We start from the raw sequence: 27,993 nt of genomic DNA, 5'->3' as shown, positions 1-27,993 counted from the left end.
AGTCAGATACCTTAATGTCTTGCTTTAACTTAAAATGAGATTTTCGGAGGGAGAGGGGGATCAGCGCCCAGTGGGATCTTAACCAGTTCCCCAGGGCCTGCAAATAAGGGCAGTTCCACCAGGGGTATGGTTGAGGCCCAGAAAGAACATCAAGAAGATGCTGGTCTCCGTGCCTTGAAAATCCATCTGCCGATTGATCCCTCCAGGAACGGACTGGATCCTCTCAGCAAGATCGTAAACCAGGGTTTCATGACTTTGTTGACAACCCTGGAAGGGTTTCCCGAATGGGCGGGAGTTAATCCATCAGTCAATCATATTACCTGCCACTCTCAGCATGCCAGCTTGTGACGGGTTACATAATGGCCCGATACAATAAAATCCCCAAGTAAAATCCCATTAACCCATATACTTCAAAAAATAAACAATGTAATACAATGCAGATGGTGGAAAAAGCTAAGCCTTCCCTATCACGGGGAGGCTGTCTGCCAGGGCTGCGAGTGAATACGACACTGGTCACTCTGACTATGGAGCCAGCATGGCATCAGATTTTCCTTGGGAGGCCCTTCAGATCTTCGTCGGCATTGGCCTCAGCCATAAACCTGGCAGAAGAGGGTTTCTTGAAGGCCCTGTGGAAAGCCAAAATCTCTCCCAGAACCCATAGCTCTTCCGGGAGCTCATTTCATAGGTGGGGGCCAGGACCAAAAAGACCCTGGGTCTTCTCGAGGCCAGGCGGACTTCTCTGGGGCTGGAATGGCCAGCAAGTTGGTACCCGCAGAGCACAAGGCCGTGTGGGGGGCATAGGGCAACAGGTGGTCCCTCAGGTATGTGGGTCCCAGACCGCAAAGGGCCTTAAAGGTCAAAACCTTGAACTTGAACTGGGCTGCAACTGGCAACCATTGCAGCTGCCTCAGCACAGGTGGGATATGGGTCCTCCAGGGTGTTCTCATATGGTCATGTCGACCCCCCCCCCAATGGCAAATGAGTGGTGTGGACGGGGTGGGTGTGTACACAGCTATGCTTCCCAATCATATTTGACATGATCACACCACTTCTGGGATTTCTCGAAGGTAGAAAGACCAAACAGGAAGTCACCTGAGCATAGACAAATTTGATGTCCTCTTGTTCCACCAGGGTGCCCCAGGAAGAATGGGTGTCCAAGGAGAGCCTGGCTTGAAGGGGTATCAGGTGAGCTACCATTTGGGAATCTCCATGTCACAAATCTGCTTTACTCCACTTAGGGTCACCCAATGGCCCAGCTGTTCAGATTTTGGGCACGTCATCCTGGTGGCTGGTTGGACCTTTGGACCATTGTCTTAGACCAGCATCTGGTTTCCCTCAGTGGCCAACCAGATGATCCCAGGATGCCCACAAACAGGGAAAGAAGACAGTTATAATCTAAATTAGGCCTTTCTTAAACTGCTCAGAAACAAAATGGGAGATGCAGTCACATTTCTCTAACGTAATGGGAAGAAGAGAAGAAGAACTTTTTTATACCCTGCTTTTCACAACCCAAAGGAGTCCGAAAGCAGCTTACAAATATCTTTCCCTTCCTCTCCCCATAACAGACACCCTGTGAGGTAGGTGGGATTGAGAGAGCTCTGAGAGAACTGATGAGTAAGAACAGCTGTTATAGAACTGTGATTGTCGCAAGGTCACCCAGCTGTCTGCATGTGGAGGAGTGGTGGATCAAATCCTTCCTCTCCCTACAACAGATACCCTGTGGGGTATATGGGACTGTGGGAGCTCTGAGAGAACTGTGACTGGCCCATGGTCACCCAGCAGGCTGGATGTGGAATCAAACCTGGTTCTCCAGATTAGAGTCCGGGCTTGCAGAACAGCAAGAAAGATATACGACTGTGACAGAAAAATAAGGAAAAGAACAGTGAATTGGGAATTGTGCTAGCTATGGGCTTCGTTTAATGGACCTTGATGCGTCTTTTAATCTAACGCTCATTGGGTGGGCTTTGTGGCCCTGAGGTTAATGCTGCCCTCGTTAATCAGGGACATCACACCTAGGGAGTGACATCATAGCACACACAGTGCTGGTCCAAAGTCTTTCTCCAGCAGACCATTGCTGTATAGACCAGGGGTAGTCAAACTGCGGCCCTCCAGATGACCATGGACCACAATTCCCATGAGCCCCTGCCAGCAAATGCTGGCAGGGGATGGGAATTGTAGTCCATGGGCATCTGGAGGGCCGCAGTTTGACTACCCCTGGTATAGACAGTGCATTTTCACCTGAAAATCCCAGTGCTTTCTGCCCCCCAAAATCAGCCCCATCTCAGGATGCTTCTCATGGAAGTGCCAGCCAGCCCCTTAAGACACTTTCTTTCTTTTTCTCCCACAGGGCCATGCAGGCTCACCTGGGCCAATCGGACCACCTGGATCAAAAGGTGAAAAGGTAAATGGGTAGAATCTGTGTGCTGTAACTTGGTTCATAAAAAAGAAGAGTATCACAGCTGGTACAAGTCTAAGGATATATCTATCTGGAGCCAAAACTGCAGACTTATCTAAGCCAAGCAAGGTGCTGATTCTGTGAACTTTGGCAGATTATGAATGGGGGAGCAAAAGGGGTTGCGTCAGTGCTGGGCTCTTGTGGGCCTTTCTTGCATGCCCAGGGAAATGCCAATTGCCACTTTGGGATTGAGAAGCAAATATCTTCCAGGCCAGACTAGCCAAGGATTCTGGTTGTGGGGGGCACCATCTGGGCATGGAATTGGGGTCACTGTGGGTGGGCAGGTGGTTGTGAACTTCCTGCATTCTGCAGGAGGTTGAACTAGATGACCCTTCCAACTCTATGAGTCGATGATTCTAAAACTCTGTTGTGCTAATTTGCATATATTTTACATAACCTGTCATTCCTTCTATGAGCTGTGTGATGCGGAGCATAAAACCTTCATCTGGTCTTTATCTTGTTAGAGGTTCCACATATTGATTCCTGCTACCCGGGAAGCCCTTAGGACAGGGGTAGTCAATCTGTGGTCCTCCAGATGTGCATGGACTACAATTCCCATGAGCCCCTGCCAGAAAACTACCCCTGCCTTAAGATGTCCTCAAGTGTCATACGAGGGCAAGATCCTTCCCTATTGGCAGTCCACCAGCTACTGGTATTCAAAGGAATCCCAAACATAGAGATTCCCTTTAGCCGTTATGACTTTTGATGGGCTTGTCCTCCACAAATTTTATCAAATCCCCTGTAAATCCCTCTGAGCTAGGTGGCAATAAGATCTAGAAAGCAGAGCTCCAACTAATATGTGCGGCATTTAAGAATGTCTAATAAGCCTTTCTCCTTGTGCTCTTCTGCTTCGTACAGTCCACGTTGTGAAATATTGTTCAAAAGCCACCACTCTCTGTGTTGCCTGCAGAATCACAGAATCACAGAATCATAGAGTTGGAAGGGGCCATACAGTCCATCTAGTCCAACCCCCTGCTCTACGCAGGATCAGCCCAAAGCATCCTAATGCATCCAAGAAAAGTGTGTATCCAACCTTTGCTTGAAGACTGAATGAGAGTCGGACAACACTGAGAGCGGTTGCTTTTGAACAATATTTCACAATATGGACGAAATTAGAGTGAAATCGCTGCTTCAGGCCTCTCCTTCTGTCAGTTTCTCTCAGGAGGCAACTTTTTAAACGCTCCCTTCTCAACTGGCACAGGCCTCATGGCTGTCATGCTTGGGAGTCACTTGAGAAGTAATTCCTTAATGTATATCCTCTATTTGTAGACTGTCTTTGTCAGCCTTGGCCAGACCCCTGAACATCCTCCTAGCTCTCCTCTGAATCCATTCCTAGACAGCTCACATCGAAGCAGGAGGTTCTGAGATGCATAATGCTCTGCCTGCCCTCTGCCACTAAATAAATTGCCAAGCGAAAAGAGGTTTCCACTGCATTTCACTGCATGCCTCCTCTTGGTACCTTTCCTCCTGCACACCACGCCACCTGCAGCTGTAGTGAATCAGGCGTTATTCCGCTGCGGCTGTCTTGTCTTGCTTACTCAGCTCGATCATAACTAGTTCAGGCTGTCGAGGTGACTCACTGATTTTCTTTAATGGTTTCCTGTCCGTTCGTTCTTGCTGTTCAGGGCCCAGGGAACATTTCCCAGCTGCCTTTGGTTGCACTCGTGCTGTTGCCAGAGCCAGTTGCGGGTGTGTGAATAGCTTGGTCATCAGGGTTTCTTTGTCCCCTTTCCCGGGAAAGGAAAGACTGAACATCAGGCTGAACTCAATTGACTGATTCATTAAATTTGGGACCTTGTGAGAAGAGTAGGCAGCTTGTCTGCTTGTCGGGTTTGTCCTTTCGGGCAGGGGTAGTCAACCTGTGGTCCTCCAGATGTGCATGGACTACAATTCCCATGAGCCCCTGCCAGCATTTGCTGGCAGGGGCTCATGGGAATTGTAGTCCATGCACATCTGGAGGATCACAGGTTGACTACCCCTGCTTCTGGGCAAGGTTGACACCACCTTCTGTCTTTGTCTTTGCCACTGGGTTGCTCTTAAGGCCTCAGAAAAGGGAGCGGAGTGGGTGCTCACCCATCTCTGACTCACCAGCCCAGGAGACTATGTTAACCAATCAGGAATCTCCAAGCATGCTCCTCCCCGGGCTTGGCCTAAAGCAGGAGTGGTCAAATTGTGACTCTCCAGATATCCATAGGCTACAGTTACCATGATCTGCCAAAATGGCAGAGGCTCATGGTAATTGTAGTCTGTGGACATCTGGAGAGCCACAGTTTGTCTACCCCCGACATAGAGGCTCCTTTTATACAACCGCCTTCCCTCAGCCCCCACCTCTTCGTTACTCCATAAAGCTCTACTCAACCTCCCTTCCCCTACCTCCCAATGACGTCTATGGGCTCGCCAATCAGGCTGTGTGGTGTAGTGGTTAATAAGCAGTGGATTCTGATCTGAAGAACCAGGTTTGATTCTCTACTCCTCCACTTGCAGCCAGCTGGGTGACCTCAGGCTAGTCATAGTTCTCTCAGAGCTCTTTCAGCCCCACTCCTAACCTCAGAGGGTCTGTTGTGGAGAGAGGAAGGAAGCCCTTCAGGTAGTGAAAAGCGGGGTATTAAAAAACAGCTCTTCTTCAGCTATCTCCTCTGGCCTTCATAAGAACATCAGAAGAGCCCTGCTGGATCAGACCAGTGGTCCATCTAGTCCAGCATCCTGCCTCATACAATGGCCAACCAGTTCCTGTGGCAGGTCAGTAACAGGGCATAGACTCTGAGGCCTTCATAAGAACGTAAGATGAGCATGGCTGGATCAGACCAGTGGTTCATCTAGTTCAACATCCTGCCTCACACAGTGGTCAAGCAGTTCCTTTGGCATTCCAGTTACAATGCACAGAGGCCAAGGCCTTCATAAGAACATAAGAAGAACCCCACTAGATCAGGCCAATAGTCCATCTGTCTAGTCCAGCATCCTCTCTTGCATGGTACCTCTGGATGGCCAACAACAGGGCATAGAGGCTGAGGCCTGCCCCTGATGCTGCATCCTGGCTTAGTGCTCAGTCACCATGGCTAGTAGTCATTGATAGACTTATCCTCCATGAATCTAACACCTGTTTAAAACTGTTCACCCAGCTGGAGAGAGATGCTGCGGTGCAACCAGGAAAAGGCTGGCGCAGTTCAACTAGAGCCCCTATCCGGGAACAGTTGCTTTTATTTTTCCCCTTGCTCTTCACCCCCCATCACCAAAAGATGATGATAGGGAGGCAGCAACGGTAGCCTACCAGGATTATCATGTGCTCCGTTGCCTGGGCAATGAGCAGTGGAGTGGAGTAGCCACCCCAGTACTTGCTCTCTGCGGTCATTGCCGCCTTGCCCCTTCCCCTCGGTAGAGCACCTGGCCACTGGAGAGCCAGCTTGGTGGCTTCTAATCTGGACTTCTAATCTGGCAAGCTGGGTTTGATTCTGCAATCCCCTACATGCAGCCAGCTGGGTGACCTTGGGCTCGCCATGGTGCTGATAAAGCTGCGCTCTCTCAGCCTCACCCACTTCACAGGGCATCTGTTGTAAGCTGCAGTTGTAAGACTGTAAGCCGCTTTGAGACTTCTTCGGGTAGAGAAAAGCGGCATATAAGAACCAACTCTTCATCTTCTTCTTCATTGTATGTATATTTTGCGGCTCAACCCCATAACCACCGTATAATGATTCTGATCGATTGTACAGGAATTTGCAAGATTCACAACTAGGTAAAGGGTACAAAGCAAAAATATTGCTCCTAGGTAAATTTGACTTGCTGTTCTCCCAAGGGACTCCAGGCCACCCATACTGGGTCTCCCGAGGAATGCTTGCAGAAGATCAGAAGGAGAACTATAACCCCCTTGATGTTTTAAGTCTACTTGCGCTAATATCATTATAGGCCTTCTTCGTCAAAGGCACATGGCGGTCTGTTCTCTCTCTCCAATGGCTGTATCGAGAGCGTCTCAAAGGGGCCTTGCTGAGCTGAGTTTTGGCCAGCTGGAAGCTTGTTTTCAAAATTACAAACTGATGCTTCCCTCGCAGGGACGGATGCCAGTTAGAAGAGGCCTTCCCTTGGCTGTGGCATTTTCCGTTTCTGGTTGCCTGTTTACTTTTTTGGCTTTTTACTCCACCGTTTATTTTTAACTTTTGCGCAGAGAAACTGACACGAGGCAAAACAGGAGGGTGTCTACCAGGTATTGGATTGATGAATCTGCCTGATAACGTGCCGTACCAGCGGTCTCTCTAGTGGGACATTATCCGGTTAGAATGATTGGTGAAGATTTAGTCCATCCTGTTTTATATTCGCTTTGGAAACTAGGGTTGGGTGCTTCGGCTGGCGATGCGGCCGTTCCACCCTGAAGCAGCCAGTGCCGCAGCTCAGGGGGGGGTGGCGTTGGTGGCGTTGGTGCTGCGCCTCTCCCCCATGCCGCGGCACTGGCTGCTTCAGGCTGAAATGGCTACTTCGGTGGCTGAAGCGCCCAACTCTAAAAAACACTGGGATGGGAACTGTGCTCCAGGTTGTGAATGGCCTATGTGTATCCTTTTTATAAAGCTTGGTTGTACAATTAAGATTTCATTCCCATTGTTCCAATATTTTCTGATTAGAAAGTACAGCCATAGTCATCTTAATAATGGGAGGCCGAGAACAAATGAAACAAAAAAATGACTTACTCCAGATGTCCATGGACTACTCTTACAGCAGTTCTTTGAAAAGTGCATTTTCAAAACCGTGTGCTTTATACAAAACTAGCTTCAAAGCCCATTCCTAAGAACGGGCCTTGAAAGGGTCCCCTCCCCTGGCCCCCAGCCAGGCAGCTTAAGGTAGTTTTGGGCCACAGCTCGCAGCCAGATCAAGTGGGGTGGACAGGGGCTGGCCAGCTCGTTAGCAGGCAGTCAGCAGGCCAGGAGGCCCTCGTTAACAGGCCCTCCACCATGACCTTGTGCCCAGGGCCCTCTTTCCTTACCTGCTGCTGGCTTCAGGCACTGAGGTGTCTGAGAGCAAAGAGGCTAGAATCCAGGGACAGAGGGCGGGAGCTACAGGGGCAGAGCCAATCAGGGTGCAGCTAGCTTTGCTGGCTGCACCCTGATTTGCCCTATTCCAACTTGGACAGCCGGACACATTCCACCTCCCAGGCTGTTTTACAAATATATAGAGGAACCATGGATAAGAATGCGTAACAGGACAGGAAGTGAAAAAGTGAGCCATAACTCACGAAATCTCTTCCCCTGCCACAAACTTTGTCAGTCCCTAAGGTGCTCTGGACTCTTGCTCTTTTCACCTCAGACACTGAAGAAGTGAGCTCCTTTAAGCAGCTCCTGGACTCTCTCTTTTCTGCTGCTAAGGACCGACTAACATGGCTACTCATCTCCATCTGTCTTGTGTTTTATATAGTTAAATAATGAAAAATGTTTGGCTGACTGACAGCCTTACAGAAGGCCAAACCAGGTGTTTAACATAAATGTCCTAGATTTTATTTGGAGATAATTATTTCTTAAAAGGCCAGTATCTTCCCCATGTGTTAACCGGCGTCAAATCTGTTAGGTATTACTGTTATCTTATACCATATTATACATTAGTAAAATGTATAAATGCCGCTGCTGGGGATGCTTCTTTCCAAAGCAGCTTTCCAAAATGTGCAGCAGGAATGTTCTGCCAATCAGGAATCCTTGAGAAGAAAGTTGCTGTTTGATTTGCTAAATACTATTCTTGGTCCTGTCGGGAATATATTTTCCCCTCTGATTTGGAACCTTCTTATTGCGACACAGATCCTTGTTGCTAAAACAGTGACACCAGCCAACTGTTCCTCCCTTCTCAGAATGATTGGGTCGGACTCTACACTACATCTATGATATAATAATCAAAAGGCTTTCTAGTAGGGCTCCTGGTGCAAGGGACAAAATTCGGAAGGGCTGCTGGAGCCTGATTTGGATTGGGACCACAGTGTGAGGGTAGGATAGACCGTGAGGAAAGTTATTTGCCCAGTAGGGGAAGGGGCTGCACATGTTGTTGTTTCTGATTGGGTTTCCATGAGAAACTCACAGCTGGAATTCCTACTGTTTCCATGGCAATCTTAGGATATATAAAGTGTAGTTTGGACCCAGTTCTGAGTCATGAGATGAAATGGCCACGCTTACCTGTTTAATACATTCATGAAGCATTCAAGAAGCAGCACAGAGTATATAGTTTTATCTATTATTTAATTTAATGAGGGTTGGTGGCATAATATAATACAATTGTAGTTCCTTTCACATTGTATGGCTTTAAAATATTGTACTTTGTCTTTCACGAGCCAGCTTGGCGTAGTGGTTAGGAGTGCGGACTTCTAGTCTGGCGAGCCGGGTTTGATTCCACACTCCCCCACATGCAGCCAGCTGGGTGACCTTGGGCTCGCCATGGCACTGAGAAAGATATTCTGACCAAGCTATAATATCAGGGCTCTCTCAGCCTCACCCACCTCACAGGGTATCTGTTGTGGGGAGAGGAAAGGGAAGGCGATTGTAAGCGGTTTTGAGACTCCTTCGGGTAGAGAAAAGTGGCATATAAGAACCAACTCTTCTTCAGTGATATCAGAGCTCTTTCAGCCTCACCTTCCTCACAGGGTGTCTGTTGTGGGGAGAGGAAAGGAAAGGCGACTGTAAGCCACTTTGAGGCTCCTTTGGGTAGAGAAAAGCGGCATATAAGAACCAGCTCTTCTTGTTATTCTGCTGTGATTCGGTCTGTGTCCAACCATAGTGAACGTGGAAAAGTCTAACCAGTTGTGTGGGAGTGTTGGAATCTGCAAGCTCTGCAGTGTGCATAATTGAGCAAAATACAAAGACTGTCCTGCAGGGGGCACTGGAGGAGATGTATATTTGGCATAGTTAGAACTTCCTGATGATTTTCGAATTATCTCCTCCAGTGCCCTGATTGGCTCAGTGCGAGACTTGCTGGTTTTTTAGTATGCCTCCTCCCAGCTTCAGAACAGCAGCTGAAGAGAATGACTGCTGCTAGCTAGATAGCTAGGTCTCAATCTCTCTCTCTCTCTATACGTAATTGTTTCTCTTATAAACAAAACTCTTTTATTCTTTAAGCAGCACATTCAAGCTCTGCCAGCAGGGGTTTGTGTTTTGCTCTCAGCTAAACTCCTTGCTTTGTTAGGCCTGCCTTGTTTCAGTTGTAGTGTTTTTATTTGCAGGGAGAACAAGGGGATGACGGGAAGACCGAGGGGCCTCCTGGACCACCTGGAGACAGAGTAAGCCCTGAATTAATTGATTGCATGATAAAAAAGTTCACAGGATCAAGCCTTAACCATATATATTTATGTATATATAATAATTATTATTATTAATTCAATTTTTATACCAACGCTCCCATTAACTGGCTTGCAGCGGTTAACAAATAGCAGAATCCGTACAATTTAAAAACCCCATAAAACAGTTAAAACAATTTGCAACATATAACAAATAACAGATGGTGGCAATCTAATATAACCAACTCCCCTGTTCTGGGCATCCATCAGTGTGGATGAAATAATAACTGATAGCACAAGATGGAATAAACCTGGCTGAAAGATGAAATTAGGCCCCACCACAGTCTAGCACTGCAATTCAATAGGGCCTTAGGAGGGGGTGGGATCTGATCAATAATCCTAGGGGCTGCTACCTAGCCTCAACCAAATGCCTGGCAGAAGAGCTTCACTTTGCAGGCCCTGCAGAATATATATATATTAAAAGCTTCATGAACAACCTTAAGATATGTGATACAGTATAAAAACAGAGTGAATATCCCCTGACGCAGTACAGAGCTGGTTTTTATTTATCACATCTGTTCATTTCTTACCTCCTGTTATGTCAGCTTGGATCTATGTGGCTTACAAGTCAGATCCCAAAACCCCATGCTCTTTGTTATCTCAAGAAGAACCTTTGCCAGAACTCAAGTTTTTGCTTTGGGAGAGCAGAGACCTCTTGCTTCTGTAGGAGAGATGACCTCCTTCATTGAGCCTGCGTTGGGAGTGGGGAAAATGAAGGTGCCCTGATTTCAAACCTGAATTCTTGGGGTTTGCTCTTCTCCCTGACACACCTGCTGCAGCTGGCACTTCTCTTCTAAACCACAGCTCTCTAGAAAAGAGGAATTTAACTCCTATTCAGAAGGAGACGGAGTAACTGGGCCTCTTTGAGGAGCAGGTTCTTAAAAGCAACCAAATGGGGGCATGAATGAGATAGCAGTATTCCTGGTGAGAGCTAACCTGAACTCCAAAGGAAGCAGAGCATGCAGCATACCTTTGAGCTATATGATTTCTGTGTGTCTCACAGAGTGTCTTGTGCCTTCTTTTTAGGGTCCAGCTGGTGACAGAGGTGATCGTGGAGAGCCAGGAGACCCTGGTTATCCTGTGAGTCCTACTCCAAATGCCTGGTTAGGAAATTAACCATCTTGGGAACAGTTTCTTTCCTCTCTGTAGTGTTCCATGATGCTGGGCTGACAGGCGTTCTGTCCCAAAATCACAGGCCATGTGGTGCAGGTTTCTGCTGGAATTTTGTGGCCATGTGGGTTGGGGGAGCGGGATCTTGTGAATTGTATTCCTGGGGCCAGATAGGCATGAGTTGTGGTTGTTTATTTATTGTAAACATTTTAGGCTGCTTTTCCATGTGATCAGAGCTCACATGGCAGTGCACAGAGAAATATCTGGACCATTAAAAACACCGTTCAAAATTATATATTTATATATATTTATATATTCATTTATGTTTAGGTTTATATTATACTAGTATCAAAGCCCATTCTACTCCAAGAATCTGGCCTTCTGAAGGTAGAAACCCGTGCCTGGCTGACAACCATCAATTACTGGTTAAAAATTTACCTCCATCCGAAGGGACTAATCCTGAAATTCCCATGGAATAGTAAAATCATTGAAAAAATCCAAACTCCGGGCCTCGATCCGAACCATCTAATAGAACTTGGCCTTAAAACAGCCAAAGCTGTCGTATGGCGACGTCTTTTTGATATAGATTCTCAAGAGGAATTCACAATTCTTCCTAGAATCTATAGCACTCTGAAAGGATGGTCAGGAAATACTCCAGCTCCGTATCTCACAAAAATCCCAATAGCAAAATACCATTGGGCCTTCTCAAGAGCACCTTTTAACTCATTCCCCTCAGCCTCCCTCGAGGGCAGGTTTCTCAGTCGTCCGCTGGAGCCAAGTGTATGCCCCTGTGATAATGCCTGGCCTGAGACAATTTCACATATCTTACTATATTGTCCTTTTTATAAAAGCATCCGAAAATATATAATCCTACCCTTACTATCCCACTACACTATTCATCTTTATCATCACATAACAGTGACACTCTAGTTAAATTCTTTCTTTCTGTCTAGTGACACTATAGTTAAATAAGGAATAAAGACCCACTTGTTTCTAACTTGGTAGCAAAATTCCTTTACATCTCTACTAGAATTAGATCGAAAAGAATGTCCGAATGATAGTCATGGATAGGTAATGGATAGGCCATCTTATCACTTGGGTTAATGGACTGCTCTAGAAGATGTAGTGATTCCTTGTCCCTGCAGGTAACTTCCTTGAGGTTTCAGAATTATAAAAGTGGCTAGTAAGTCAGCAAAAACACATGGTAGAAGGGCAGTAGCATGGCAGTAGAAGCATGGTAGAAGGGCAGTAACAGTTATCTGGGGTGTACCAAGCCAAACAAAAATGTCTTCACCCACTAGCAGAAGACACTGATAGAGGGGAAACAGACAAATCTTGGGCCTAGAGCCAGGCAGAATATTGGAAAAAGAAGGACTTTCTCTGACTTGTGTGCAGAGAAGAGAGAAAACTCAGCAAGATATTCTTCAGCTGCCTCTGACAAGCAGGATCTTCCCCAGTTCCTCCTTGGCCAGTAGTAGGGGGATATGATTCCCCTCTCCCCCCACCCCCTGCAAGTTGAAGGGTTACAGACCATTCTACCACTTCAGGCTCAGTTATCTCACTGCATCTCATTGCACTGTGTTTGTAGACCTATCCATGCAGTCATTCAAAGAGATACTTTATATCAGGGGTAGTCAACCTGTGGTCCTCCAGATGTCCGTGGACTACAATTCCCATGAGCCCCTGCCAGGGGCTCATGGGACTTGTAGTCCACGGATATATGGAGGACCACAAGTTGACTACCCCTACTTTATATGGATGTGAGCCCAAGCTTTACATTTCAGATCCATTCACTTTCTGCAGGCTAAGAATAGTAATGAGAGGGGCCCTGATACACAGCAAATAAACTGGGCTTTTCTCGCCATCAGCTGACCATTTCTGCAAACAAGCCATAAAGGGTTGTGTGTTGGACACCTAACAGTGGTCAGCTCAGTGGATTCAAGATGACTGATTTCCACCCAGCTCTTCAAAGAGCAATCTTAATTCCCTGTGCTCTAAAATGTTGCTATTTATCCCTCAGTTTGTAGCCCAGTTCCTTTCATCTGGCACCAGGCTACAGGGAACTAAATGCAGCATTTGTATATTCCAAATGCATATAGCAAGGAAAGAAAGCAAAACTTGGAAGTTCGTGCAGTCAAAGAGGAACAGGGCGAGTGAGACCAGCCCACATTGCTGGAGATTTGGAATTGGGCAAGGGGGGAAGCCATTATTCTATGGGATGAGGAAATAAGGTGAAATGTGGACTAAGTCCAGCATTTAAAAAACACTGGGGGCTTCATTCAAGTCCTTTAGTACATTTTTGAAGGGGTTTTTCTGCAGGGGTGCGTGTGGGATTCTATTTAGTGTTATTTTAATATGGTAACCTACATGGTGTTTGGTGGAACAGCTACAGCAAGCTCATCTTAAAACAGACAGACCAGGTTTTTCATGCTTAAGGTTGCCAAGATAGGTCCTTCCTTGTTACTAGACTAGTTCATACATTTCTAAATGTTTATGTCATCTGAGAAAGCTTACATTGCATTGCTAATGATATTAAAGTTTATTCTTCTTTGTCCCTGTACAGTGGTCACAGTAAAGGAGTGGGGTGGGGTGGGGTGTGTCCTCCGGATTCAGATCTCTTCTCACCCAGGAGTGAAACCCACTGGGAGACCTTGTGGTGTCAGTCTAACCTATCTCTCAGCCCTGTTGTGGGGAATCATATGGAGGAAGGGAGAGCTACGGTTGCTGCCTGGAGCTCCTTGGAGGGAGGGCAAAATAAGGTGAAAGTGTCTCATGGTAAAAATTGACTCTGCTCCTTCCTCTCGTTTGTAGGGTCAGGAAGGCCTGGATGGAGAGAGAGGAAAACCTGGACAGCAAGGGTTGCCTGTAAGAAATTTCCCCCCCACCTCTTCCTTTTTGAAGTGGTTTTCTTGTTTCAATATGACACGTACCATAACAGATGATTGAACCAGGATGCAATGAATTCCTCTTGTTGCTGTTGTTGCTTATTTGTACGTCCGCCAACAAAGCAAGATAGGGGTGGAGCTGAGAGATCAATGATGGGTTCTTCCCAGTATGTATTTTAAATAAGGAAATGGCAATGGTGCCTGATTCTGATTTAGACTGGTGGCTTTAATTTTGCTCATTTCCCTCGAACCCATCAGCTGACACTTCAGTGACAATAAACTGAATGTAAGGTTTTGGTTTCTGAACCTTCCACAAGAGGTGCTCTTTATTTATGCCAAGGACTAGAAACTTGGTTTCTTTAAGCAAAAAACTCCTCTTCCAGAGCAAACCAAACGCTCCATGCAAAATGTCTTTATACAAAGATGCAGGCTAAGGAGGTCATAGAGGTAGCAGCGGGAACTGCAGCACCGATTCTGGTCTCCTTTTTAGATCCCGGTTGTAGGGATGCCAGTCCCCAGGTGGGACCTGGGGATCCCCCAGTTTTACAGCTCATCTCCAGGCAACAGAGATCAGTTCCCCTGTGGAGAATGGCTGCTTTGGAGGGTGGGCTCCATACTATATACTCCATTGAGGTCCACTCCTCCAAATCCTGCCCACTCCTGGCTCCACCCCCAAAGTGTCCAGTTATTTTCCAACCCAGAGCTGGCAATTCTACCCAGGAGAGTTAGGTTCTATTAAACTTTGCCTAGAGCATAGATCTCTATGCATTGTTTCAGTCATCTCTCCTGGGCCTAGTCTGCACACATAGGATAATGCACTTTCAATGTGCTTTGGCAGCTGGATCTTCCTGTGCAGAACAGGAAAATCTACTTCTAAAGTGCATTGAAAGTGCATTATCTATTGTGTGCAGGCTAGGCCCTGGACAATGAAAGGAGATGTGTTGTCCCCTTGAAAAGCTCCCTCTACAATTTGGGAAGTACAAAGAAACATTTTATTTTTTCTTTTTAATATCCTGTCCCTCATGAGGGTTGTTGGGGGGCCCACTTTTTTGTATTCTTGCTTTGTTCCTTTATGCGTTTTTTTTTAAATCCTGTAACATTTTGATTGACACAAGGGAGAAATCAAATGTAAAATGAGGGATTCTCGTGTCTAAATTGTGGGACCACAAAATCCAGTCACTTCCCACCTGGGGTTCGCTCAGTGACCTTTCATCTCCTGCTTGGGCTGCTGATCCAAAACAGCTCTCTTACTAAAGCAGTTCCATACGGCTGATGTTATCAGAGACAGGGTGAAGAGTTCCTTGTACTGTGTGAAAGACATCCGCCAGCAGGGTATTAAAGAAGATGGTTTCTGCTTCTTCTCTTTAAGGGACATCCGGGACCACCAGGCCGACCAGGGCCAAAGGGATCCAAGGGCCAACAGGTAGGTAAAGGGTAGTTGACCAGACCCTCCTGGTTGTAACAGTTACTGATAAATCTTTGAAACTCCTAAAAATAGGAGTTCAGGATGGTTTAAAATAACTTGTCCCAAGATAAACAAAAACAAGTAAGGCTATAGAGGAAAACCAACTTGGTGCAGTGGTTAAGAGCCGCGGCCTCTAATCTGGAGAACCAGGTTTGATTCCCCACTCCTCTGTAAGAAACTCTCAGCCTCGCCTATCTCATAGGGTGTCTGTTGTGAGGAGAAGAAAAGTAGACAATGAAAAGTCACTTTGAGATATATGAGGCCTGCTGGGTGACCTTGGGCCAGTCACAGTTCTCTTCCAGCTCTCTCAGCCTCACCTACCTCATAGGAAGGGAAGTTGCTTTGAGATTGCTTCAGGTAGTAAAAGAAGAAGAAGAAGAGTTGGTTCTTATATGCCGCTTTTCCCTACCCAAAGGAGGCTCAAAGCGGCTTACAGTCGCCTTCCCTTTCCTCTCCCCACAACAGACACCCTGTGGGGTGGGTGAGGCTGAGAGAGCCCTGATATCACTGCCCGGTCAGAACAGCTTTATCAGTGCTGTGGCGAGCCCAAGGTCACCCAGCTGGCTGCATGTGGGGGAGCGCAGAAACACGGCTTGCCAGATTAGAAGTGCGCACTCCTAACCACTACACCAAACTGGCTACACCAAAGTGGGATGCAAAAACCCACCTCTTCTTCTTCCTCTTCCCTTTCTTATTCTTTTTATTTTTTCCCATCCCCCCTTTTTTAAACTCCTTGTTCAGAAAGTTGTATTTGCACAAGGGGCTGTACAATTAATGTGGGGAGAGTCAATGAAGACGATCTTGCCCAAGGTACCCCAAAACCTGGAGCCAGCCCTGATGTAATAAAGCAGCATACAAGTTCATCAGATGTGGTGGAGCTGCAACTGTCTGGGAGTTTGGGAATGGAGGTAGACAGCCAACTGGTTCCCGGGACTGTCGTGACCTGTTTTTATTTTTACTTTGAAGGGCCAGAAAGGAAAGCCAGGGCTGCGGGGCACCTCAGGCAGCAGAGGGTCACCGGTAGGTAACAACATTCATTGTCAGCTTTCCCTTTAATTTCTTCCTGACTTGGTTCAGTGGCATGGATCTTGGTGGAACTACGTGGCCAGCAGTCAGCTAGGGGGTGGGGTTTAATCGGGAGCACCCTATGCCCATTTTTTTATTTTAGCCCTCAGGCATCCTCGGCAGAGGGGAAGGGACCCTCTTGGACTTCAGTAGGCAGATGTGGCCTGACTCCACATCAGGCCTGGCCAGACAGTGCATGTGGTCCCAGTGGGGCTACTTTCCCCTCACTTGGGAAGCAGATCGGCCACCCGGGGGACTTGCTTAAACCTGTTTTTGTGTCTCACATGTTCAAGACCTTCAGTCCCATGGGGTGCCTTTGTGTTCTCAGGGTCTTGTTGGGTTACCGGGTCCCAGAGGAGTAGTTGGAAGGCAAGGTCAAGAGGGCCCCTCTGGAGCTGATGGCATACCTGGGAGAGATGGTGGCGCTGGGCTCAAGGTAAGCACAAACGTTTGTAGTGTCAGCAAAGATGGTGAGGGGTTTGGAGTTCAAGATGTATGAAGAAAGGTTGGGGGAGCTTGGTCTGTTTAGCCTGGAGAGGAGGCGACTGAGAGGGGATTTGATAACCATCTTCAAGTATTTAAAAGGCTGCCATGTAGACGATGGAGCAGAGTTGTTCTCTCTTGCCCTGATGGGACAGAACAGAATCAATGGGATGAAATTAATTCAAAAGAAATTCCGTCTAAACATCCAGAAGTTCCTGACAGAGCGGTTTCTCAGTGGAACAGGCTTTCTCGGGAGGTGGTCGGTTCGCCATCTTTGGAAATTTTTAAACAGAAGCTGGATAGCCATCTGACGGATTGGCTGATTCCGTGAAAGCTCAAGGGGGTGGCAGGTTACAGTGGATGAGCAATAGGGTGTGAGTGTCCTGCATAGTGCAGGGGGTTGGACTAGATCAGGGGTAGTCAACCTGTGGTCCTCCAGATGTTCATGGGCTACAATTCCCATGAGCCCCTGCCAGCACTTGGTGACAGGGGCTCATGGGAATTGTAGTCCATGAACATCTGGAGGACCACAGGTTGATTACCCCTGGACTAGATGACCCATGAGGTACCTTCCAACTCAGTTATTCTATGATTCTATTATTCTTTATACAAACTCTGCCTTCTCTGAGAGGATGGGGAGATGGCCCAGTAATGGTGCTACTAGTGCTAGTACAGTTAGAGGTAAGGAGGTTCCATTTCAGTATGAGAAAGCGTTTGCTGAAGGTGAGGACTGTTCATAGATGGAATGAGGTGCCTCAGAGCGTGGCGGAGTCTCCTTCATTGGGAAGTTTGAGGAGGAGACTGGAGGACCAGCTCTCAGGAAGGTGTGTTTTCACGTCCCCAAGAAGGTGGGGGGCTGGACTGGATGGCCCTTAGTGGCTTCTTCCAGCTCTGTGTGATTCTGATTCTAAGTACTATTTATATGTATATTAAATCTGCTAGCGGCAATCCTTCTAGTAGCTTTTATCCTACTTATATGCTGCTGTTCCTGGACCTGCCATCTCATGGCAGCTCACAACATTTGAAACATACAGTCAAAGTACAAAAGTCTGCATAAGCCTCAACCCCAATGCCCCTCCACCCCCACCCAATTCCCCCCTTAGTTTGCTGGAGCCCCAGGATTGATGTTGCATATAGGAGATAACGGAGGAGTGATAAGATCTTTTATTAGCCTGGGCCTTAACCAAAAGCCTGGCGGAAGAGCTCCATTTTACAGGCCCTGCGGAACTGAATCAATTCCAGCAGGGTGAACTTCCTGTGGGCCAGGGATCACCCATCTATTTGTACCCACAGAGTGAAGAGCAGGGGATGGGGGGGCTTAAGGAGAGAGGCAATTCCTCAAGTACACTGGGCCCAGACCACGTATGGCCTTAAAGGTTAAGACCAGAACCTTGAACTTCATCTGGTATTCAACTGGTAACCAGTGCAGCTGCCTCAGAAGCAGCTGGATGTGGGGTTAAAAGGGGGGGGGATTTATAAAGTCATGCACAGTGCAGAGAGAATGGACCGGGAAAGGCTATTCTTTTTCTCTCCTAATACCAGAACCTGAGGTCATCCTCTGGAAACCAAAGGGTGGAAAATTCAGGAGATGCAAAACAAAGTACTTTCCCCCACATCATGTAGCTAAATTGTGGACCTCGCTGCCCCAAGATGTCGTGATGTCCAAACTTGGAAGGCTGGAAAAGAGGCCAGATTCATGGAAAGAAGGGCCAATCTACTAGTCAGTGTGCCTACTAGTCATGATGGACATCAGCTCCCCTGGGACCAGAGGCAGGGAAGCCCCTTTCTCTCAATTGCCGGGAAAATGCCATTGCAGCCAGCCAGCTTATGGGCTTCCTAGAGGCAGTTGTCAGCCGCTGTACGAACAGAATCATACAACTATAGAGTTGGAAGGGACCGTACAAGCCATCTAGTCCAACACCCAGCTCAATGCAGGATCAGCCTAGAGCATCCAGGATAAGAATCCTAGAGTTGGAAGGGGTCATACAGGCCATCTACTCCAACCCTCTGTTCAATGCGGGACCAGTCTAAAGCACCCAGGATAACAATCATAGAATCCTACACTTGGAAGGGGCCACACAGGCCACCTAGTCCATGAACATCTGGAGGACCACAGGTTGACTACCCCTGGCCTAAAGTACCCAGGATAAGAATCATAGAAGCACAGAGTTGGAAGGGCCCACACAGGCCATCTAATCCAACCCACTTCTCAATGCAGGATCAGCCTAGAGCAGGGGTAGTCAAACTGTGGCCCTCCAGATGTCCATGGACTACAATCCCCATGAGCCCCCTGCCAGCATTCGCTGGCAGGGGCTCCTGGGAATTGTAGTCCATGGACATCTGGAGGGCTGCAGTTTGACTACCCCTGGCCTAGAGCATCCAGAATAAGAATTCTAGAATCTTAGAAGAGGCCACACAGGCCATCTGGTCCAACCCCCCTTGATATTGAAGAGGATGCCGCAAAGGATTTTGCTGTTTTGTTTCTGTCTGTCCACTATGGTGCATTCTGCACATGTTGTGAAACAGGAAAATTGACCTCTAAAGTCCATTGGAAGTGCATTATTGAACTTGTGTGGAAAGAGCAATTGGGCCACCATAAGGATTCCTACTTAGTCATGTCACAAAACACTTATTTATTTATTATTCATTTTATTGTATGTCCTCCTCTTTCTTCTGAAGAATACAGGAAATCTTACTGTGACTTCCCGTTCTTGGAAGAGGCAGGAGGGTGTTTGTTTGGTCTACTGCTGTTAGCTTTCAGGCTGCATTTTATTTTATTTATTCTTTGATTTACATCCTGCCCTTCCTGGCATTGCCGGCTTGGGGCGGCTTTCAAGATGAAACAGTACAATAAATGAATTATAAACAATTGTTAACATTTTAAACATTTAAATTCAATCAAACATAGTTCATATGGGTGAACTAGAACAATCATAGTGCCTTGGCTTCTCCAGGGGAGAGGTATATATATCGGGGGCCCCAACCAAATGCCTGGTGGAAGAGCTCTGTTCTGTTTCTCTGAGGGGGTGGGGGTCTCTTGAAATGAATTCTTTCTTCTGCCTTTTCAGCCCAGGAGCTGCTTCCAGTTCATTCGTAGATACAGAAGTCATTCCAAGTCTCTTTAGGAGCATCTGTCCAGTATTTTGCAGCCTGACCTTGCCTCCTTTCCCAGGAGACAGAATTCTGTTCCTCTTTTCCAAGAACAAGAATCTGTGTGAAACTCCCATGCTTGGACTTTTGTGGCCTTTTTCCTTTTCCTCAATGTGGACTAGAAGGCCAGCAATTTGAAAGGGAGCTTTGTGAGAAAACCTGTTAATTTCTTTTTTAATGTACATTTTGCTGTTGTGCCAAGCAAAACCATCTGTTCTGCCTTGCTGTTAGGATCAGCCGGCAGAATTCTGTGGAATGGGGAATCAGGTGTGCAGTGGGGAAACACACCTTGAATCATTCGTCAGAGGTGAAAGTTCCATTTGCAGATATAACTGGGCCTTCTGACATCTCAGGGCGCATTTGCACTAATGACGGTCACACGTTACTGCAAAACTGTACTGAAATAACCCCCAATATCTGAATGAAAAGTTTTCCCTCTTTGTCATTAGGGAGAACAAGGTGACGACGGGGAGGAAGGCACTCCAGGAATGTCTGGGAAAAGAGGGACTCCCGGCGTGCTTGGTCTCCCAGGAGCTCAGGGTCCCCCAGGATTCAAGGTCAGTCCCCCCCCCCCATGATAATGCAAGCCTTGTCAAGTGCCAGGGTCTGGAATGACTCCAGAGACCTGCTGAGCACGCAAGAGCATCTCTGTTGGATGTGCTTGAATCGTAGCCTGTGTTGTTTTTGGAAAGAGTGCTTAATTTGGAAGCGCAGCAGGCAGAGCCGTGGTCCTGGTCACAAGAGAAAACACACATGCGCACACACAAACAGTTATTGTGCTAGCTTCTCCATTTCAGATGGTTTTCGTCCAGTTCATTATGAAGACTTCATACCTCATGTTCAGACCATTTAAGAAGCTTTAATGATAGATACAATTTTAACAAATTTTAACCCTGTTGTTTCAAGTGGGTAGCCATGTTGGTCTGGAGAAGCACAACAATATGAGAGTCCAGTAGCACCTTTAAGACCGACAAAGATTTATTCGAGTGCTTGCACTCGAAAGCTCATGCCTTGAATAAATCTTTGTTGGTCTTAAAGGTGCTACTGGACTCTCATTTTGTAACCCTGTTGAGTAATTTACAGGGCAATCCTAAGTGGGTCTCCTTAGAATCGTGAATTATGTTTGATGTTTTCATGATTACACCGTTAGAGTTCCTTAGGTTCTGCCCTCCCCCCTTCTTCCATTTCCCCCAAACACACTGATCTGCAACTCTTCTGGATTTCAGAGAGGCACCCCTCGTTCCCCTTGATGTTCTCCACAGCCATGGCCTCCTGCCCTAACAGACTTGGCTACGAGCCACTTCCATTGCTTTCCGTACCCCCATGAGCGAATTCTCTTGTGGTTTCTGTGCCTGAAAGGCTGTGGAACCTCTGCCCATCTTTAAACCGCCTCTGATCTACCCCCTACTCAATCCTCCTTGGGGTTGCCTGTTAATATGGGCAGTGATGGTGACATGACAGTTCTGGGGCCATGCTAAGGAGGTGTCGCCAGCTGACCTCACTTCTGGGGCTCCTTGAAGCCTGAAAAATGATTTCAGGAGCTCCTCTGTGGTCAAAAGGTTGAAAAAGGCTGGTGTATGTGAATACGGCCAAGGTATTAGAATGGGGGGGGGAGGAATGACTAATTGCCTATCTTAATGACCTTAATGCAGACGTGTAGGAAAGAGGGAGTATGGGACAGCCTAATCCAGGCTTTCTCAACCAGGGTTTTCTGAAAACCTGGGGTCTCTTGACAGCCCTGGATGGGATTCCTAAATGGTGGGAGTTAATTAATTTTTAAGATATTTTTTAAATTTGTTAAAGCTATATGTCAGCCTGCCCACCCCTCTCATAATGACCAATGATGAGTCTGGAAGGGACCGGGAAGGGGAGGGGCCCCATGTAGGCGTGTCCACAACTGTGCTTCCCAATCATATTCTGCACGATCTTGTCACTTCTGGAGTTTCTCAAAGCCTGAAGAATGTTTCAGGGGTTTCTCAATGGTCAAAATGTTGAGAAAGGCTGGCCTTGTCTTTTGGATGCAAGTAGGTAAGGGTTTACCTGGGTCATCTTGTCCATGGGAAGAGGCCCATGAAATCAGGGCCTCTTTGCACATTTAACTTGCGCATACCAGGGAATCTAGATCCTGCATCGGCAGCTCATTGCTGTACTTCTATGTTGCAATGGCTGCCATTTGAACCAAGATGCAGGCCGTGGTTGCAATTATACAGTTAAGTCCATAGAGCCCGACAGCATTTCAGTTTAATCATATCAAAATATCCTCTGTTCATTGTGAGGTTGGCACTGCAGGCCCTGGGGAGAATCCCACTGCATCCGACCCCTTTCCCTCCTCCCATAAGATCTCCAGAGTTTGGAGAGGTCGTGTCCTGAGAGTTTGCAGTTTGCAGGCCAAATGTAGACTCCGTAATAAATAGGCTGCATGAGTTTGTTTGTTTGTTTGTTTTTGACCTCTGTAGAGAAGTCGTGCGCTTCCAAATAGGCCAGGCAAATGCAGGGGCTGGCTGAGCATGGATTCAATTATCTTTCATTAATACTGCAGTCTTCTGTTGTCAGTCGCTGCCCCCTACAGATTGTGCATGGGACTGCAGCTTGATGATTAAAGACCGCATGACAGCCTTCCATGTTTTGGGGCACATGTTTATGCTCCAACTGAACCTCTTTTCTTGATGCAGTCTCTACTTTAAAAAATTAGGATCACAATTTTCTACCAATGACTCCGGAGGTGCTTTGCAAAGCAAAGTTGCAATGAAGGTCAACTCATTAATAGAATGAAAGCAACATCACAGTGACCGTTTACGCACTGGAGGTTTCATACCAGGCTGCAGGCTGAAGTTTTAGCCATGGCAGGTTGCCCCACCTCTTCCTGCACCCACCTGGGGGAGCATTTGGCCCAGTGTACCTCATCCACCCCCGATCTGTGCTCCTGCACGGGAGCTGGGGCAGTGGAGTTCCCAGTGCGGAAACGGTCAATAAGACAAAAAGGAAAAGAAAAAAAAGAAAGAAAAAAAAGAAAAAGAAAGAAAGGAAAAAGAGATGGCAACTTAACAAAAAGATTTCTAAAAGGCCAGCAGGCCAATAAACCAAGCACCCAAATCCATCTTGTTAAGAACTGCTGTGAGTAAGAATTGTTCAGGTTGTCTTCTCCTAAGTGTCTCAGCTGTATCGGCTACGAGATGGAGCTGCAGTCTGGAAACTCCCAGCTTCATGTTTTGCTTCTGCTACGAATTCACCTCAGTTGGTCCATTCTCAGGAAGGCCGCCCCCCCCCCCAACATAATACTGACTCGCCTGGGCACAGGGAAGGGGCTCCCTCCCTTAGCTAAGATAGAACAAGGAGGGAAGAAAATGAGCTAACCCATCCCTACCTGGATCCATTCAGCAGAAACAGAGTGAGGCAACTGGCTTCGTAGGGGGGACACTGTGTAAACCTTGAGATTGCTATCCTGTGTTTATCTAGGCACCTTAAGTTTCAGTTTGGACTCCTCACATCCACATTTCTATTGGCCACCGGTGAGGGGAGGGCACAGGTTGGTTTGCCAGATCCAGGTCAAGAAATTGCTGGAAATTTTGGTTTAACTCATTGGGGTAGGATGTCAATCACTCTACCCTCCAAAACATCCATCTTTGAAAGAGGGCCAGGAAACGTTCAGGGGCTGCAAAGAGTCGAGGTCGCCATTTTGTTTGCTTTTCCATTGGCCACTCAGCAGCATTTTTGAGTTGCTTTTCCAGACATTCCTGCATCACGTTCTTTCCTTCCTAACCACCCACCCTCCATCCAAGTCCCTCCTTCAAGCAGACCCGTAGCTACTTACTCATGAGAACGGAGTCCAACTTGAGGGGTAGAACGGAGAAGGCAGACCCCATTGCATGTTCATTGGAATTATATTGATGCTGTTTTATTTCTTTTAGGGAGAAAGTGGATTACCTGGGCAGGCAGGCCTGTTGGGGAAGCGGGGGCCACCAGGTGGAATGGGGCTCCCCGGAAGGCCTGGAGAGCCTGGACCAAAAGGACAGCCAGTAAGTGGGCAGGTCTTTAAAAAATATGTTTTTTTGTTTTTATTTCATCCCTTCTCCAAGGAGCTCACTTGGGAATCAGGTCCATGATACAGCTTCTTAAAAGTTCCTCTGTTTACTGCCAGCTTGGTGTAGAATGACAGTCTTGAATCTGGAGAGCAGGACGATTCCCCACCTCCTCCTCTACATGCAACCAGCTGGGTGATCTTGGGCCAGTCACAGGGTGTCTGTTGTGGGAAGATGAAGGGAAGGAGATTGTGAGACATTTTGAAACACATGAGGCCTGCTAGCTAACCTTGGGCTAGTAACAGTTCTCTCAGAGCTCTCTTAGCCTCACCTACCTCATGGGGTGTCTGTTGTGGGGAGAGGAAGGCAAGGCAATTATAAGCCACTTATAGACTCCTTTGGGTAGTGAAAAGTGGAGTATAAAAACCAACTCTTCTTCAGTTTCCAGCTTGGGGATCTTGGGAATTAGGTGACAGGAAATTTACTGTTTTCTTATTTATTTAGTCAGCCGGTCAGTAAATATATTGCATTGAGCCAAAGGCTGTTAGGGGGAAGAAATCAAAGATACGAATAACAAAAGAGTAATTTATTTACAGAATTTATACCCTGTCTTTCTGACCTCATAAGAGCCTCCAGCTCACAGATTTAAAATGTTTGTAATAAAAACGCATCTTAAAAACCATTCCAAACAAACAAAAATGCTTCATTCACAACACCGAGTCCAACATTCTATTTCATGCAGTGGACAATTAGACGTACCTGTACAGTGTACAGACAGAATATGGAGACCAAGACCTCCCTCTGTTGTTACCCTCCCAACTTTGATATTCAGAAGGTTACTGCCTCTGACTGGAAAGATTCTGTTTATTAGTGTGGCTGAAAGACATACCCTCCATGAATCTGTCTAGTTGTCTTCTAAAGACAAACTAATTTAGCGTCCATCTCTACGTTTTTTTTCACAATGAATTATTACACAAGATAATTAAGAAGTAATTCTATTGTGTCTTCTGAATCTAAATTCTATCAACTGTTATTACCATGGCTAATAGCCATCTAACATCAATTGCTTTATAAGGCAATTAGACAGATTTATTGAGAAAAGGTACATCAATAGCTATTGGCCATGTTGACTGAAAGGAACTTCCTCATACAGATACTCTGAATATCACATTATTAAATTTGCAGATGATACTAAACTGGGAGGGGTAGCAAACACCACAGAAGACAGAATCAAAATACAGGATGATCTTGATAGGCTCGAGAAGTGGGCTAAACTGAATATAATAAAATTCAATAGGGACAGATATAAAGTTCTGCATTTAGGTAGGGAAAACCATATACACCAATATAGGATGGGGGAGACTTGTCTTGGCGAAAAGGACCTCGGAGTCCTAGTAGACCATACATTGAACATGAGTCAGCAGTGTGACTTGGTGGCTAAAAAGGCAAATGGGATTTTGGGCTGTATCAAACGGAGTATCGTGTCCAGATCATGGGAGGTAATGGTACAGCTTTACTCTGCTCTGGTTCAGCCTCACTTGGAGTCCTGTGTTCAGTTTTGGGCACCCCAGTTGAAGAGGGATGTAGAAAAACTGGAGCGTGTCCAGTGGAGGGCAACAAAGATGGGGAACTTGGTCTGTTTAGCTTGGAGAGGAGACAAATGAGAGGGGATCTGATAACCATCTTCAAGTATTTAAAAGGCTTCCATGTAGATGATGGAGCAGAATTGTTCTCTCTTGCCCCGGAGGGACGGACCAGAACCAATGAGATGAAATTAATGCAAAAGAAATTCCGTCTAAACACCCGGAAGAAGTTCTTGACGGAGTGGTTTCTCAGTGGAACAGGCTTCCTTGGGAGGTAGTAGGTTTTCCATCTTTGGACATTTTTAAACAGAGGCTGGATAGCCATCTGACAGAGAAGCTGATTCCATGAAGGCTCAAGGGGGTGGCAGGTTACAGTGGATGAGCGATAGGGTTGTGAGTGTCCTGCATAGTGCAGGCGGTTGGATTAGATGATCCATTAGGTCCCTTCCAACTCTATGATTCTATAATTCAAGTGCTGGAATGCAAAATCAGGGGAAGGGCTTTACTTCTGTGCTCTGTTTGTTGGCCATCCAGGGTAACTGGATATAAACTGCAGTTTTTACATGCTTGAAGTCTGGCCATGTGATTCTACCTTGTGCATTCTGCCCAGGATTTTGCTCTCTGTTTTAGGTTTATGCTGATTATAATCGGCTTTAAGCACCCTTTTGTGAAGGGAAACACAGGATATAAATAAATCAGAACACAATTGACTCAGGGGAGTCATCCGAGCTTCCAAATATTTGATAGATATTCTTTGACAGAGCTTTTTCCTCATTTTGAAGTTTGTAACCCAGTTCAGAGTGGGTTACAAAAAGCAGAGACATCACCCTGCCAACAAAAGTGCGTCTAGGCAAGGCTATGGTATTCCCAGTTTCAATGTATGACTGTGAAAGTTGAACCATAAGAAAGGCCAAGCGTCAAAGAATTGAGGCTTTTGAACTCTGGTGCTGGAGAAGACTCTTGCGAGTCCCTTGGACTGCAAGGCGAACAAACCGGTCAGTCCTAGAGGAGATCAGCCCTGCCTGCTCCTTAGAAGGCCAGATCCTGAAGATGAAACTCCAATACTTTGGCCACCTCATGAGAAGGAAGGACTCCCTGGAGAGGAGCCTACTGCTGGGAGCGATTGAGGGCAAAAGAAGAAGGGGACGACAGAGAATGAGGTGGCTGGATGGAGTCACTGAAGCAGTCGGTGCAAAATTAAATGGACTCCGGGGAATGGCAGAGGACAGGAAGGCCTGGAGGATCATTGTCCATGGGGTCGCGATGGGTCGCAACTAACAACAACAACAACAAACCTACTTAGTTTCCAGGAGTCTTTAAAAATATGTTTTAAAAACATTTTGTGTGTTCCTGTGTGTGTGCATTATTGGCATTGCTTTCATTTTCAAATTTATGGATCCTTGGAAAACTCCTTGTGCATCTTAGATTCGAAACAAGTCCTGCCTTGCCAGACTATGTCTCAAGAGCATAGCAGGGAAAGTTTCTCCAGTGCCAAAGGATGTTAAGGTTTTCTGCAACGCAAATGGTGGAAACCCCATCCTTGGAGTCATTTACAGCCAGCCTGAACAGCCCTCTTTGGAATACGGAACAGCTGAGGCTGCCCCAGCCATAAATAGTTTGTTTCCTCACATCAGTGATATTTCTGTGACTCATCGGAGGGTCGTTTTGGTCTTTTCCTCAAATGTTCCAGGAGCCTTTCCCATTTCTTACGAAAAGGTCGGGAGATGGGAAATTGAGTCTTGTGGCTATAGAAGTTAGGATGTGTTCCACTCGGAATTTTTTGTCATGATCCTCCTTCAACCGTCAATTCTAATCTTGCCTTTTCCATGAACAGATGTTCAAGGCCCAGGGTACGTTCAGCAAGAACAGGGGTGCTTGTTCCTTTAGGGCACTGATTTTGTTATCATCCTGTGGATCGGAAAGGAAGTCCAGTAGGATGAGATCATCTGGTTACGGGCTCAGTGGATATGACATTAGTGTTCAGGTTTTTGCAGCTTGTTCTGTGATGCCTTCCTTTCAGCGGTATTAGAAGGAAGATATAGGAAAATACCCTATACTGAAAGGAAATGCACCTGTGCCTCTGGACATGTAGAAACCATGGAATCTTTCAATGTCGATTCTATAATGAGATTCGAACTAGTCTAATTCTTCCATTGCTAGGCAGATTCCCAGGGCGCTCAGGAGAATTTTACATTTCTCTGCTGCTTGCAGATATAGAAAATCACACAACTTATAGAGTTGCCAAGTTCTGTGCAGCAGCGATCAGAATTCGTACTAGAATGGTCTGTTTTAAATGAATCTGGACAGCTTCATTTATCTACCTTTTCTATTTTCTATTGTTATCTTTTAAGATGTTTTAATGCCTGGTTTTAATGGATGTTTCTGTATCATCTTATGCTGGTCTATGACCGTAATAAAACTAACATTTCCCCCCTCTGCAAAACCTCAAGAGCATCCAACAAAGCTCACGGGAAGTCTATTCAGGGT

General features: G+C 46.5%; 1 protein-coding gene across 4 annotated transcripts in view; it reads left to right on the top strand.

Annotated features, from left to right (window-relative positions):
- COL27A1 (collagen type XXVII alpha 1 chain) overlaps positions 1 to 27,993 on the top strand; it is a 356,512-nt gene that overhangs the window by 304,094 nt on the left and 24,425 nt on the right. For all 4 annotated transcript variants that reach the window (XM_077305314.1, XM_077305312.1, XM_077305313.1 and 1 more), the window contains 10 exons: positions 1,132 to 1,185; positions 2,348 to 2,401; positions 9,633 to 9,689; positions 10,773 to 10,826; positions 13,668 to 13,721; positions 15,111 to 15,164; positions 16,173 to 16,226; positions 16,600 to 16,707; positions 20,354 to 20,461; positions 23,813 to 23,920. In XM_077305314.1, the coding sequence (XP_077161429.1) occupies positions 1,132 to 1,185; positions 2,348 to 2,401; positions 9,633 to 9,689; positions 10,773 to 10,826; positions 13,668 to 13,721; positions 15,111 to 15,164; positions 16,173 to 16,226; positions 16,600 to 16,707; positions 20,354 to 20,461; positions 23,813 to 23,920 (705 nt within the window). The remainder of the gene's footprint in view (positions 1 to 1,131; positions 1,186 to 2,347; positions 2,402 to 9,632; positions 9,690 to 10,772; positions 10,827 to 13,667; positions 13,722 to 15,110; positions 15,165 to 16,172; positions 16,227 to 16,599; positions 16,708 to 20,353; positions 20,462 to 23,812; positions 23,921 to 27,993) is intronic.

The sequence above is a fragment of the Paroedura picta genome, chromosome 12 (assembly GCF_049243985.1).
Source record: "Paroedura picta isolate Pp20150507F chromosome 12, Ppicta_v3.0, whole genome shotgun sequence".
Lineage (NCBI taxonomy): Eukaryota > Metazoa > Chordata > Lepidosauria > Squamata > Gekkonidae > Paroedura > Paroedura picta.
The sequence above is the reverse complement of the archived record's forward strand: the minus strand, read 5'-3'. Positions and strand labels throughout refer to the sequence as shown.